This window comes from Bufo gargarizans, chromosome 7 (genome assembly GCF_014858855.1).
Source record: "Bufo gargarizans isolate SCDJY-AF-19 chromosome 7, ASM1485885v1, whole genome shotgun sequence".
NCBI classification, from domain to species: Eukaryota; Metazoa; Chordata; class Amphibia; order Anura; family Bufonidae; genus Bufo; species Bufo gargarizans.
In genome coordinates this window covers 200005105-200017199 of record NC_058086.1, presented here as the reverse complement: position 1 = coordinate 200017199, position 12095 = coordinate 200005105, and the positions used below count along the sequence as shown (strand labels likewise).

General features: G+C 44.4%; 1 protein-coding gene across 1 annotated transcript in view; it reads right to left on the bottom strand.

Moving 5' to 3' along the window:
• The window catches only part of LOC122943808 (choline transporter-like protein 1), a 119845-nt gene extending 108831 nt beyond the window's left edge, over window positions 1-11014 (bottom strand). The window contains exon 1 of the mRNA XM_044301854.1: window positions 10435-11014. Within this exon, the coding sequence (XP_044157789.1) occupies window positions 10435-10458 (24 nt within the window). The 5' untranslated portion in view covers window positions 10459-11014. The remainder of the gene's footprint in view (window positions 1-10434) is intronic.
• Between the last annotated feature and the right edge of the window lie 1081 nt (window positions 11015-12095).

Genomic DNA, 12095 nt, shown 5'->3' with positions numbered 1-12095 from the left:
AGCTTTTTCTGAATGGTTACCATGGCTGCCAGGACGCTAAATCTTGGCAGCCATGTTAAAGTGTAGTGGGGAGCGGGGGAGCAGTATACTTAACGTCCATGCGGCTCCCGGGGCGCTCCAGAGTGACGTCAGGGCGCCCCACGCGCATGGATGACGTGATCGCATGGCACGTCATCCATGCGCATGGGGCGCTCTGACGTCATTCTGGAGCGCCCCGGGAGCCGCACGGACGGTAAGTATACTGCTCCCCCGCTCCCCACTACTACTATGGCAACCAGGACTTTAATAGCGTCCTGGCTGCCATAGTAACACAACGCATTTTGAGGACGGATCCGTCTTCAAATGCTTTCAGTTCACTTGCGTTTTTCCGGATCCGGCGTGTAATTCCGGCAAACGGAGTACACGCCAGATCCGGACAAAGCAAGTGTGAAAGAGCCCTAACTGACTCCCACTCCCTCATACATGGCACAAGTTTAAGCGATGCAATTCTTGCGGTGGCCACCAGGCCTAGTATTATGTTGACACTTTCTGGTCTGTACAGATCACTTTTCAGCAGCTTTAGCATTATCATCACATGCAGAATTATAATGGTTCCACTGTTCATAATAGGTGATATAGCAGCTTATCTACTCCCTCCTGAATTCTGCACAGGTCACAAAGCAGAATAGTCTCCAATAGAAGTCAATGAAGTCCCCTCCTGTCTGTTATGTCTGTATCTCATCTGGATGCTCTCAAAGAAAATGAAATCTTGACATTTTTGGCACAACCTTTTAAAAGCAAGCCAAAGCCCAGACTCCTCAATTTCCTCTAACTCTGACTCAGACTCCCACTCCCTCATACATGGCACAAGTTTAAGCGATAACTTAAAGGGAACCTGTCATCGGGATTTTGGGTATAGAGCTGAGGACATGGGTTGCTAGATGGCCGCTAGTACATCCCCAATACCCAGTCCCCATAGCTCTGTGTGCTTTTATTGTGTATAAAAACAGATTTGATACGTATGCAAATTAACCTGAGATGAGTCAGAGCTTGAAAATATGACTCTTCTCTGGTCACACAAGTAAGATATGACTCTTAAGTTAATTTGCATATGTATCAAATCGTTTTTTGTTTTTTTTTACACAATACAAGCACACATAGCTATGGGGACTGGGTATTGGGGATGTACTAGCGGCCATCTAGCAACCCATGTCCTCAGCTCTATACTCAAAATCCCGATGACAGGTTCCCTTTAAGTTATCGCTTAAACTTGTGCCATGTATGAGGGAGTGGGAGTCTGAGTCAGAGTTAGAGGAAATTGAGGAGTCTGGGCTTTGGCTTGCTTTTAAAAGGTTGTGCCAAAAATGTCAAGATTTCATTTTCTTTGAGAGCATCCAGATGAGATACAGACATGACAGACAGGAGGGGACTTCATTGACTTCTATTGGAGACTATTCTGCTTTGTGACCTGTGCAGAATTCAGGAGGGAGTAGATAAGCTGCTATATCACCTATTATGAACAGTGGAACCATTATAATTCTGCATGTGATGATAATGCTAAAGCTGCTGAAAAGTGATCTGTACAGACCAGAAAGTGTCAACATAATACTAGGCCTGGTGGCCACCGCAAGAATTGCATGCAGTGACCCAAGGGAATTAGGACAGACAAACAAGGAAGCTAGATTACAGGCTTCAAACAGCATGGCTGAATGTGGTTGTTTCAGCTTGTAATGACATCTGAACACTTTGTTCTATGTTTCAAAAGCTGATTTGTAGTAACAAGCCTGTGGTCAAGAATGGCACTGTTACTTTAAAGGGACATACCTCCATGGCTCTGAACCCGGACATACCTCCATTTTCTGACTTAAATTGCGCAGGGCAAAGGCGTTATCAGGAGTTTCGGTGATGTACCAGGCTCTCCATGGGGCTGCCAGGAAGCCTTGTGACGTCACCGGCACTGATGGGCGGGCTCTAGTGCTGCCCTAGCCAGTAAAACGGCTAGAGCAGCGCTAAAGCATGCCCATCAAAGCCGGTGACGTCACCAAACACACTGCCGGGCGGAAGCTTCCGCACAGCAATGTGTTACTGTAAACAAAAGAGCATGAGATGCTCAGATGCTAACATCAGGGGGGCTGCCTGGGTTCAGCTGTGAACCCGGACAACCCCTTTAAGAATTGGGGGTCAAGCACATCCTGTGGTCTTCCCTTCAGCTTAAATGCCTTTTGCATTGACCAACAAAGAACACTTTATGCTTACATATGTACAAAAGAGGAAAATTAGTTTGGAAATGTGAGAAATCACCGCTCCAGGCCCTAAACAAACTATTCACTTGGGACTGCGGGGAAACAGCGAGAAGGCCGCGGCACTACAGCGAGCGTCGCGGCCGTAGCAAATGGGGGTGCCAGGTGTCGGACCCCTGCCAATCAGATGCTGATGATCTATCCAAAAGATAGATCATCAGCATAGATAGATGATCAGTAATCAAAAGCTGTAAAACCCCTTTAATAGCAATACAGTAAGTTTACTACAGACTACAATGATAAACTACTGCAGCCTGTGGCATAAACAATCTAATGATTGCATGTTCAAGTCCACTACGGGCAAAAAAAATAGGTTTTAAAATATAAAACCAAATAAAATTATTAAATTTAAAATCAACCCTCTTTTCCCACTTTCCAAATAAATATTAACATTAAAAACTAGGGTTGTTTCGGTTTCGATACCATAAAAAAGTATTGCGGTACTCAATACCATGTGAAAAAAAAAAAAAAAAAAAAAAAGCCCAAAAAAGCTGCATGCATTCCGCATTTTTTGGAACGTCTGGTCCATAATCGAACAGTCCTATCCTATCATTTTGGGGGACAAGGTGACTTAAAAAAAAAAAAAAAAAAAAAAAGGGGGCGAATTGCGCAGTTTTTCTTTTCTTTTTTTCTTTTACGGCGTTCACCGCATAGGAGATATTTTTTTATATTTTAATAGTTTGTACTATATTTTATTTATTTATTGTATATGTAAAATTGGGAAAGGGGGTGATTAGTTATTAAATAAATATTAAGTATAAATTTCCCCCTTTGGGGCTAATACCTGGGATCTTTTAATCCTTTGTCTATTCACCCTGATAGAGCTCTATTAGGGTGAATAGGATATTACACTATCCCTGCTGCCCTGTGCATAGTACACACAGCAGCAGGGAGCTTACCATGGCAGCCAGGGCTTCAGTAGCATCCTGGCTGCCATGATAACCGATTGGAGCCCCAGGATTACACTGCTGGGGCTCTGATCAGAAGCTGCCACTGCCACCAATGTTTTTAATACTGGGGACGGGGGGGGGGGGGGGGCGGGCGCACTGGTACCACCAATGATAATAAGTGTTTAAGATACAAATACAGCTGGCGGCAGAAACACATTGCCGGCACCCTGCCTCTGACAGGGTGCTGCGATAAGCAGCAGTTAACCCCTCAGGTGTGGCACCTGTGGGGTTAATTGCAGCAGATCGCCGCATTGTACCATGTTCACTTAATTTTGCTAGTAGAATAATACCGATGTGTAGAGTTTTTTCTAAGCGCCTATATTTTTCCACCATGGGTTTGAAATCACCTAGTTCACATATTCGCCTTACAAAATGTCTAAAAGATGATTTATCCATTTGGTTTGATTTTCTGAATAATTATAATGGTGCAAGTTGTTGGCAAGAAAAATTTGTGGATTCTGTTGCACTGGGCTTTTTCACGGATGCAGCTGGTAGAATCGGCTACGATGCATTTTGGAATGGCAATTGATCAGATGAGCAATGGCCTAATTCATGGGTGAAAGCTGGAGTGACTAGTAACATTGTGCTGTTAGAGCTTTTTCCTGTAGTAGTGGCAGTAGTAATTTGGGGTTCTGAATTTAGTAATAAAATGATTTTTTTTTGCATACTGATAATAAAGGTGTCCTATTTGCTATTAATACTTTGTCGTCTAAATCTGAATTAGTAGTTAAGTTATTGAGGCCCTTAGTCCTTTTTTGCATGCAATGTAACATTTGGATTAAAGCTAATTATGTTACAGGTGCTTCCAATAGCTTAGCTGATTCTCTGTCTCGTCTGCAGCTTGCGAGATTCTGAGAACTTGCTCCGGAGGCGGAGCTGGAAGGGATCCCTTGCCCCGATCATCTTTGGGATTTTATTTGGGATCAATTACTGAAAATATCAAATGTTCTCTGGCTCCCAGAACATGGGCTGCATATGCAGCCGCATGGCGGGATTGGCTATTGTTCAAAGATGCGGCCTCCGTGATTTGTAATGGTGATGATTGTAGGACTATTATTTGTCGCTAAATTGTGTGAAAGAAATCTACCTTTTTCTGCAGTGTCTAAGACAGCTTATGGTATTTCCTTTTTTCAGAAATGATATGGCACGATACCATTATCGGCCTGTTTTCAAATTAAGCAGATGCTGAAAGGTTATAAAAAGCACTTTTGCAATATGGATAACAGAAGGCCTATTTCCATCAAGTTGTTACATGATTTGTTTTATTTTTTACCGGAGGTTTGTGTTGATTCTTTTAAAGTGTTGTTATTTCGTACTATCTTTGCATTTTTTGCTGCGCTAAGGATCGGTGAGCTAGTAGCAGTTAACAGGTCGGACGGTTCTGGTTTATCGTTCTCAGACGTGTCAGTTAAAGTAAATTCTGTATACATTTGGGAGGGGTAGGTTTATAAAATTGAATGAATGGGTTGGTTCAATGCTTTGTCCGGTGGCCATTGCAAAGACTTGGGTAGCGGTTCGTCCAGCAGTAGCGGGTCCTTTCCTGTAGCATAGTAACTGTTCTACCTTAACCAGATTTCAATTTTGCGCTGTACTCAAAAAATGTTGAACCTGTTAGGCCTCAGTGATGTTAAAATATCGTCACATTCTTTTAGGATTGGTGCTGCTCTTGACGCAGAAAGATGTGGCCTGATTGAGTCATTGATTCGCAGAATTGGGCGTTGGGATTCTCAGAGTTAAGCTTTATGTTAGACCTGATTTAATTTTATCAGACTAATATAATTTCTATTTTGCAGGTAGTCATTTGGTGGTATGGATTGTAGGCCACTCATTTATATTTTGGGCTCAGAAGCGAGCTGAACAAAGATCTTATTCAGCAAATGTATCATTCGACAGTTTGTCTTTGCAGGTCCTTTGGTGGGATGTTAGAGTACTAATTTGGAAACGATTAATTGTTGAAATCTGTAAATCAATTGCAAAATGGCCTGCCCCTAATCTTCTGTTAATTGATGTGGGTGGTAACGACATTGTGAAGGTGAAGCCTTGTGATTTGTTAAGGGGAATGAAAAGAGATTTAGCTTTAATTCAATGCATTTTACCTAATAGCAAGTTCATTTTTTCAGAAATCGTTCGAAGGTTTAGTTTGGTTTGGTTTAGAGAGGAGGCATTTTATTTATGAGAAAATTAGAAAACGGGTAAATAGGGCTATGGAAAAAAAAAATATTCCATTACGCGATGGTTGTACTTATAGGCATGTTGATCTTGAAGGTTTTGTGCCGGGGTTATACAGAGCAGATGATGTTCATCTGTCCAACATATGTATTAATATCTTTAATATTGGTCTGCAAAATGCGATTGAAAAATGGCTGCAATGCCTGTGGGGGGCCTCGCCTTTTTATCTAATGGTTTGATGGTTCGTTAAATTATGACGATTGTGGTTTTTAATAAATTAATTGTTATGGTTTTACCCTTAAAGGGGTTTTCTCATCTCAGACAATGGGGGCATGTCGCTAGGATATGCCCCCATTGTCTTATAGGTGCTGGTCCCACCGCTGGGACCCACACCTACAGGTCCTTCTAAAAAAATTAGCATATTGTGATAAAGTTTATTATTTCCTGTAATGTACTGATAAACATTAGACTTTCATATATTTTAGATTCATTACACACCAACTGAAGTAGTTCAAGCCTTTTATTGTTTTAATATTGATGATTTTGGCATACAGCTCATAAAAACCCCAAATTCCTATCTAAAAAAATTAGCATATCATGAAAAGGTTCTCTAAACGAGCTATTAACCTAATCATCTGAATCAACTAATTAACTCTAAACACCTGCAAAAGATTCCTGAGGCTTTTAAAAACTCCCAGTTTGCTCATTACTCAAAACCGCAATCATGGGTAAGACTGCCGACCTGACTGCTGTCCAGAAGGCCATCATTGACACCCTCAAGCAAGAGGGTAAGACACAGAAAGAAATTTCTGAACGAATAGGCTGTTCCCAGAGTGCTGTATCAAGGCACCTCAGTGGGAAGTCTGTGGGAAGGAAAAAGTGTGGCAGAAAACGCTGCACAACGAGAAGAGGTGACCGGACCCTGAGGAAGATTGTGGAGAAGGACCGATTCCAGACCTTGGGGGACCTGCAGAAGCAGTGGACTGAGTAGAAACATCCAGAGCCACTGTGTACAGGCGTGTGCAGGAAATGGGCTACAGGTGCCGCATTCCCCAGAAACAGCGGCAGAAGCGCCTGACCTGGGCTACAGAGAAGCAGCAGTGGACTGTTGCTCAGTGGTCCAAAGTACTTTTTTCGGATGAAAGCAAATTTTGCATGTCATTCGGAAATCAAGGTGCCAGAGTCTGGAGGAAGACTGGGGAGAGGGAAATGCCAAAATGCCTGAAGTCCAGTGTCAAGTACCCACAGTCAGTGATGGTCTGGGGTGCCATGTCAGCTGCTGGTGTTGGTCCACTGTGTTAAATCAAGGGCAGGGTCAATGCAGCTAGCTATCAGGAGATTTTGGAGCACTTCATGCTTCCATCTGCTGAAAAGCTTTATGGATATGAAGATTTAATTTTTCAGCACGACCTGGCACCTGCTCACAGTGCCAAAACCGCTGGTAAATGGTTTACTGACCATGGTATTACTGTGCTCAATTGGCCTGCCAACTCTCCTGACCTGAACCCCATAGAGAATCTGTGGGATATTGGGAAGAGAAAGTTGAGAGACGCAAGACCCAACACTCTGGATCAGCTTAAGGCCGCTATCGAAGCATCCTGGGCCTCCATAACACCTCAGCAGTGCCACAGGCTGATTGCCTCCATGCCACGCCGCATTGAAGTAGTCATTTCTGCAAAAGGATTCCCGACCAAGTATTGAGTGCATAACTGAACATAATTATTTGAAGGTTGACTTTTTTTGTATTAAAAACACTTTTCTTTTATTGGTCGGATGAAATATGCTAATTTTTAGAGATAGGAAATTTGGGTGTTCATGAGCTGTATCCCAAAATCATCAATATTAAAACAATAAAAGGCTTGAACTACTTCAGTTGGTGTGTAATGAATCTAAAATATATGAAAGTCTAATGTTTATCAGTACATTACAGAAAATAATGAACTTTATCACAGTATGCTAATTTTTTGAGAAGGACCTGTATATCGAGAACGGAGCCCCGAAAGTGAAGGAGGGTGCACTGCGCATGCGCAGCTGCCCTTCATTAATTTCTATGGGGCCACCGAAAATAGCCGACCCGCACCTATCAGACAATGGGGGCATATCCTTGCGATATGCCCCCATTGTCTAAGATGGGAATACCCCTTTAATAAAGCATTGTGGTCATTTTAATGTAAAGAGGAAGTTGTTGTGCGTTTATTTTTAGCAGTAAGTTATAGCAATGTAGAAAGGTGCCATTTGCCTCTATGTTATGGGCCCCCCAGAGCGTTTAGCAGCTTGGGGGACACATGTGGGCAATGGCACCATTAATTTAGTTAGGTAGGGTCCTATATAGTTCTGCCCCCCCCCCTTTTTTTCTGTGTCTCCCCCTTTCCCGCTCTTTTATTTCAGATCGTTCTGGTCCTCTTCAGACTGGCCCAGAAGCACCGCTAAACCCCACAATTTTTGAAGAAGAAATCCTTCCCGCCGAAAGCAGGGCAACAAATCAGGACTTGGTATTCTCCCACAGCATCAGCCAATCAGCCGTGGAGCTACAGCCGCCTCAAAAGATCTACTCAAACCAGCTGGAACTGGTCCACATTTCAATCTTGAGGTAAAATCTGAAATAAAAGAGCGGGAAAGGGGGAGACACAGAAAAAGGGGGGGGGGCAGAACTATAGAGGGCCCTACCTAACTAAATTATTGGTGCCATTAGATCATAGATAGATCATCAGTTAAATGAATGTGCAGAACCCATTTAAAGCATTGTAGCATTTTAATTCCAAAGAAGAAGTTGTTGTGTGTTTATTTTGAGCGATAAGTTATAGCAATGTAGAAAGGTGCCATTTGCCTCCATGTACAAGTCATAAATCCATGAACATGGAAGGCACCAAGAGATATGACAGATGCCTCCCAGAGAAGGACACCATGGTGACATCACTCCTGGTCATAGGTATCACCGATGGATGCTCTACTTCTCTTCATAACATCCTCTACCTGCGAGCTCCACGTATCTAGGGCAGCACTAATTCCTCCGGAGAAGTGTGAAGATGTGTGGTGGCATTCGGCCTGACAGTTCTGAATGGGAATGCTCAGCAGGCTTACAATAAATCCTACATGACCTGGATTTCAGAAAGGTGACCTTAATGGCAGGACTAGAAACGCATCAGTTGATCCTGTCATGTATAATCGCCTATTCACACACAAGAGGAAGACCTTAACCAGCTATAAAACTACACGATCCTATATCTTTCATAAATAACATGTCTGCCTGGCATCATGCAGCTTGGTATTTCAGCCACCAATGTGTATGCAGATCTTCAGATCAATGCACTAACACCTGAAAAGTGAAGGTTACACACTGGTATAATATTTGGGCACTAACCTTAATGTCATAGCATAGCACATCAATTAGTTCCTGCTTAGTAAATGCAGCAGGCCAAGGGTTATAGGGGTATTCCAGTGATGTACAGTTATGCATTCATATTCCGGGAGGGGGGGGGGGGGGGTCTCAAACACATGATCAGTGGGGGTTCCAGCAGTAGGATCGCAAGATTTGTTTGTTTACTGCCAGTGACATCCAGGGCTTCTCATCACTATGCTAAGCGGAGGCTTCCACCTAGCAGCGAGCCCGGTGACGTCGCCGGTACAAATGGGTGGTCTCTAGCGCTGCCGGAGGCTGGTCCTATGCATATGTGGTCAATAAATAAAGAGCAACTTTTAGCCAAGAATCGGCCTTGAACCTGGAAAACCCCTTTAAGTGGCAGCAAGACTTGGCATGTAAATACACAAAGACCTCTATCTATCCTGGACATCATGAAACTTGAGGACAGCAGTGACTGGCACAGATCAAGTGTGCTCTGTGCTCCAATACATGGTCGGTTGGCGTCTAGACACATGTACAACCAAAGTGTGCCAATCGTAATGGAAACTGTCCAGGCTGTGCCAACAGTGCATTTCACATTGGATATTGGGCACGTTATGACTGTCCTAAGATGATGCACATCTTAAATGGGTGCAGGTGCCCAATCTTGAAAATGCCTCACATAGCTCTAGTACTAAACTGGCATCAGCTAGTGCACAAACACAAGAAATACAGAATAAGCAATCTCCACAACCTGTAACCTAATAAAAATTGCAAGACGCGCCATTCCCAGGTGCCCCGCAGTGAGGGAGCTGGACGCGATGGAGAAGTCTTTGTGGCACATACAATGACCTCTTTCTTCACTGAGATAGCCATACCAAAGCTACATGCCTCAGATGTACATATGGCACCAGAAATGAGATACATATATACCTACGGCACCAGAAATGAGATACATATATACCTACGGCACCAGACATGAGATACATATATACCTACGGCACCAGAAATGAGATACATATATACCTACGGCACCAGACATGAGATACATATATACCTACGGCACCAGACATGAGATACATATATACCTACGGCACCAGACATGAGATACATATAGCACCAGCAATGAGATACATATAGCACCAGCAATGAGATACATATAAACATATGGCACCAGGGTTTTCTTGGGAAAGGCTCCCCTGTCCATGGTGCTACTTGTGCGGCTCCCACACATGAACGTCTGAGGACCACGGTGGACAGAAACCATAACATCCACCTGTCAGATTTAGGGTATGTTCACCCCTCGGCACTGGTTCCAGCATGGATTTGGTGCTGAAAACCATGCCAAATCCGCCTCCTACTGTTTTACTTCATGCAACCAAGAATGCACATACCTTAGGGTAAGACCACACCGTCAGGTTTCTGCATGCAGTTTTGGAAACTAAAACCAGGAGTGAATTAAATAAGAGGAGAAGTCATATCTGTCCTTTATACTCTCTCTGCTTTTAGGATCCACTCCCGATTTTGGCTTCCCAAACCACATCAGGAAACCTGACCGTGTGGCTGTAGCCTTAGATCAGGACGATCAGTGGCGACCAATGGAATTATCTGTGTCAATGGGAAATCCTGACTTCTCCACCATGTATGTAACTTTTCTCCCCAGAAGTCCCAGTACAGGAGGCTACAGGACACTCACCTGCGTGCTCCCACAGCATCCCATGGTGCGGCAATGGTGCTCCCTCTCTTGGGCTCTGGTCTCCGGTGGGGTATTCCCAGGGGCTGGCCAGTCAGATGGGCAACTCCTATAGGGCAGGGTGTGGGGTGAAGGAAGGGGGGAGGGTGCAGAATGAAACACACTGGAAAAACAGGAAACAATAAAAGTGAAAGGAACGAGGACCGCAGTGCACACGGGCAGTCGCCGTCTGACAAGAGCGCCGTCTGACAAGAGCTGCGGCTTTCTTCTAGGGGGAGGACGAGTCCCATCTGCTGCGCCTGTCACAGGCTGCCATGGCGCTGGGGGGAAGGAAAGGGCGACGGCAGAACGGGCGCGCTTCCCTCCTCTGCCCGGCACGGGAGCGTCTGGAACGGTTGTGTCTAGAATGGAACTGCTCCTGCTTGGAATGATGACGCAGGAGTCACGTGCTGCAGGCCGGTCATGTGACTGCTCTCACCCCGGTGAAGCCTTGATTGTGCTGGGGTGCTGAACTGGCGCGCTTGGTCCGTGTCTGGTTCTGAAGGGGGTTAACGTGCGGCTGAATGACTGGAAAGAAATGATATTAATTATATATATAAACTCCTGAATTTGCAGGGGCTGTCTCTTTTTTCAGACACCAATGGGCGTGGTTATGTAAGCCCCATCTGTAAATGGTCAGTCCCATGTAGTTTGGGCGTTAGTGGGGCGGGGCCTAATTGTCCTACTGTTTCCCAAATTACCACATTTATATATATATATATATATATACATTTGTACGGTGTTAGGCTACTTTCACACTAGCGGCACGGACCTCCAGCAGGGTGTTCCATCGGGTGAACAGCCTGTCGGATCCGTCCTGCCGGTAGTTCATGTGTGCCCCTGGACTGCCGCTCCGTCCCCATTGACTATAGCGTGGGCAGAATTCCGCCGGAGGCATGGCAGCGCACAGCGAGAGGCTGCCGGAATAAAACTAGGACATGTTCGATATTTATTCCGGCAGCCTCTCGCCGTACCTCCGCTGCAACTCCACCCTGCCCCCATTATAGTCAATGGGGACGGAGCGGCAGTCCAGGGGCACACGGTCACTAGCGGCAGGACGGATCCAACAGGCTGTTCACCCGATGGAACAGCCTGCCGGAGGTCCGTGCCGCTGGTGTGAAAGTAGCTTAGCCAGTAAATATATGAAAAAAGCCTAAGAATCCTAAGTGGTTGATACCTTTTAATGGCTAACTGAAAAGATGATGACAAAATTGCAAGCTTTCAAGGCTACTTGGGCCTCTTCAACAGGCGTCTCTTTAGACAGTGTCTGAAGATTCACAAATTTATACATCAAAGTACATAGAAGTAATGAGGTAGATGAGACAGGTGACGTAAAGCGGATCAGTATGAGTGGAGGAGGAAACGGTTGTAACAGTAAATGGTAGGAGGATTATAGATAAGAAGTGTGAAAGTTTTATTGTCCTCTAATTGATGTTCAGTCCATGAATGCGATGAACCAAAGAGGTCTGAGGGCCACAATCTTTAAGAGATGTAAGCAGATATAAATCCATGAGACACATTCATTTCTGATCTGAGTGTGTCAAAGGTTATCATGAAGTTGTATTCCCAGATTCTCCTGTCCCTCTGTGATTTGAAATTCCCCTTTAATATCAATACTTTCATGT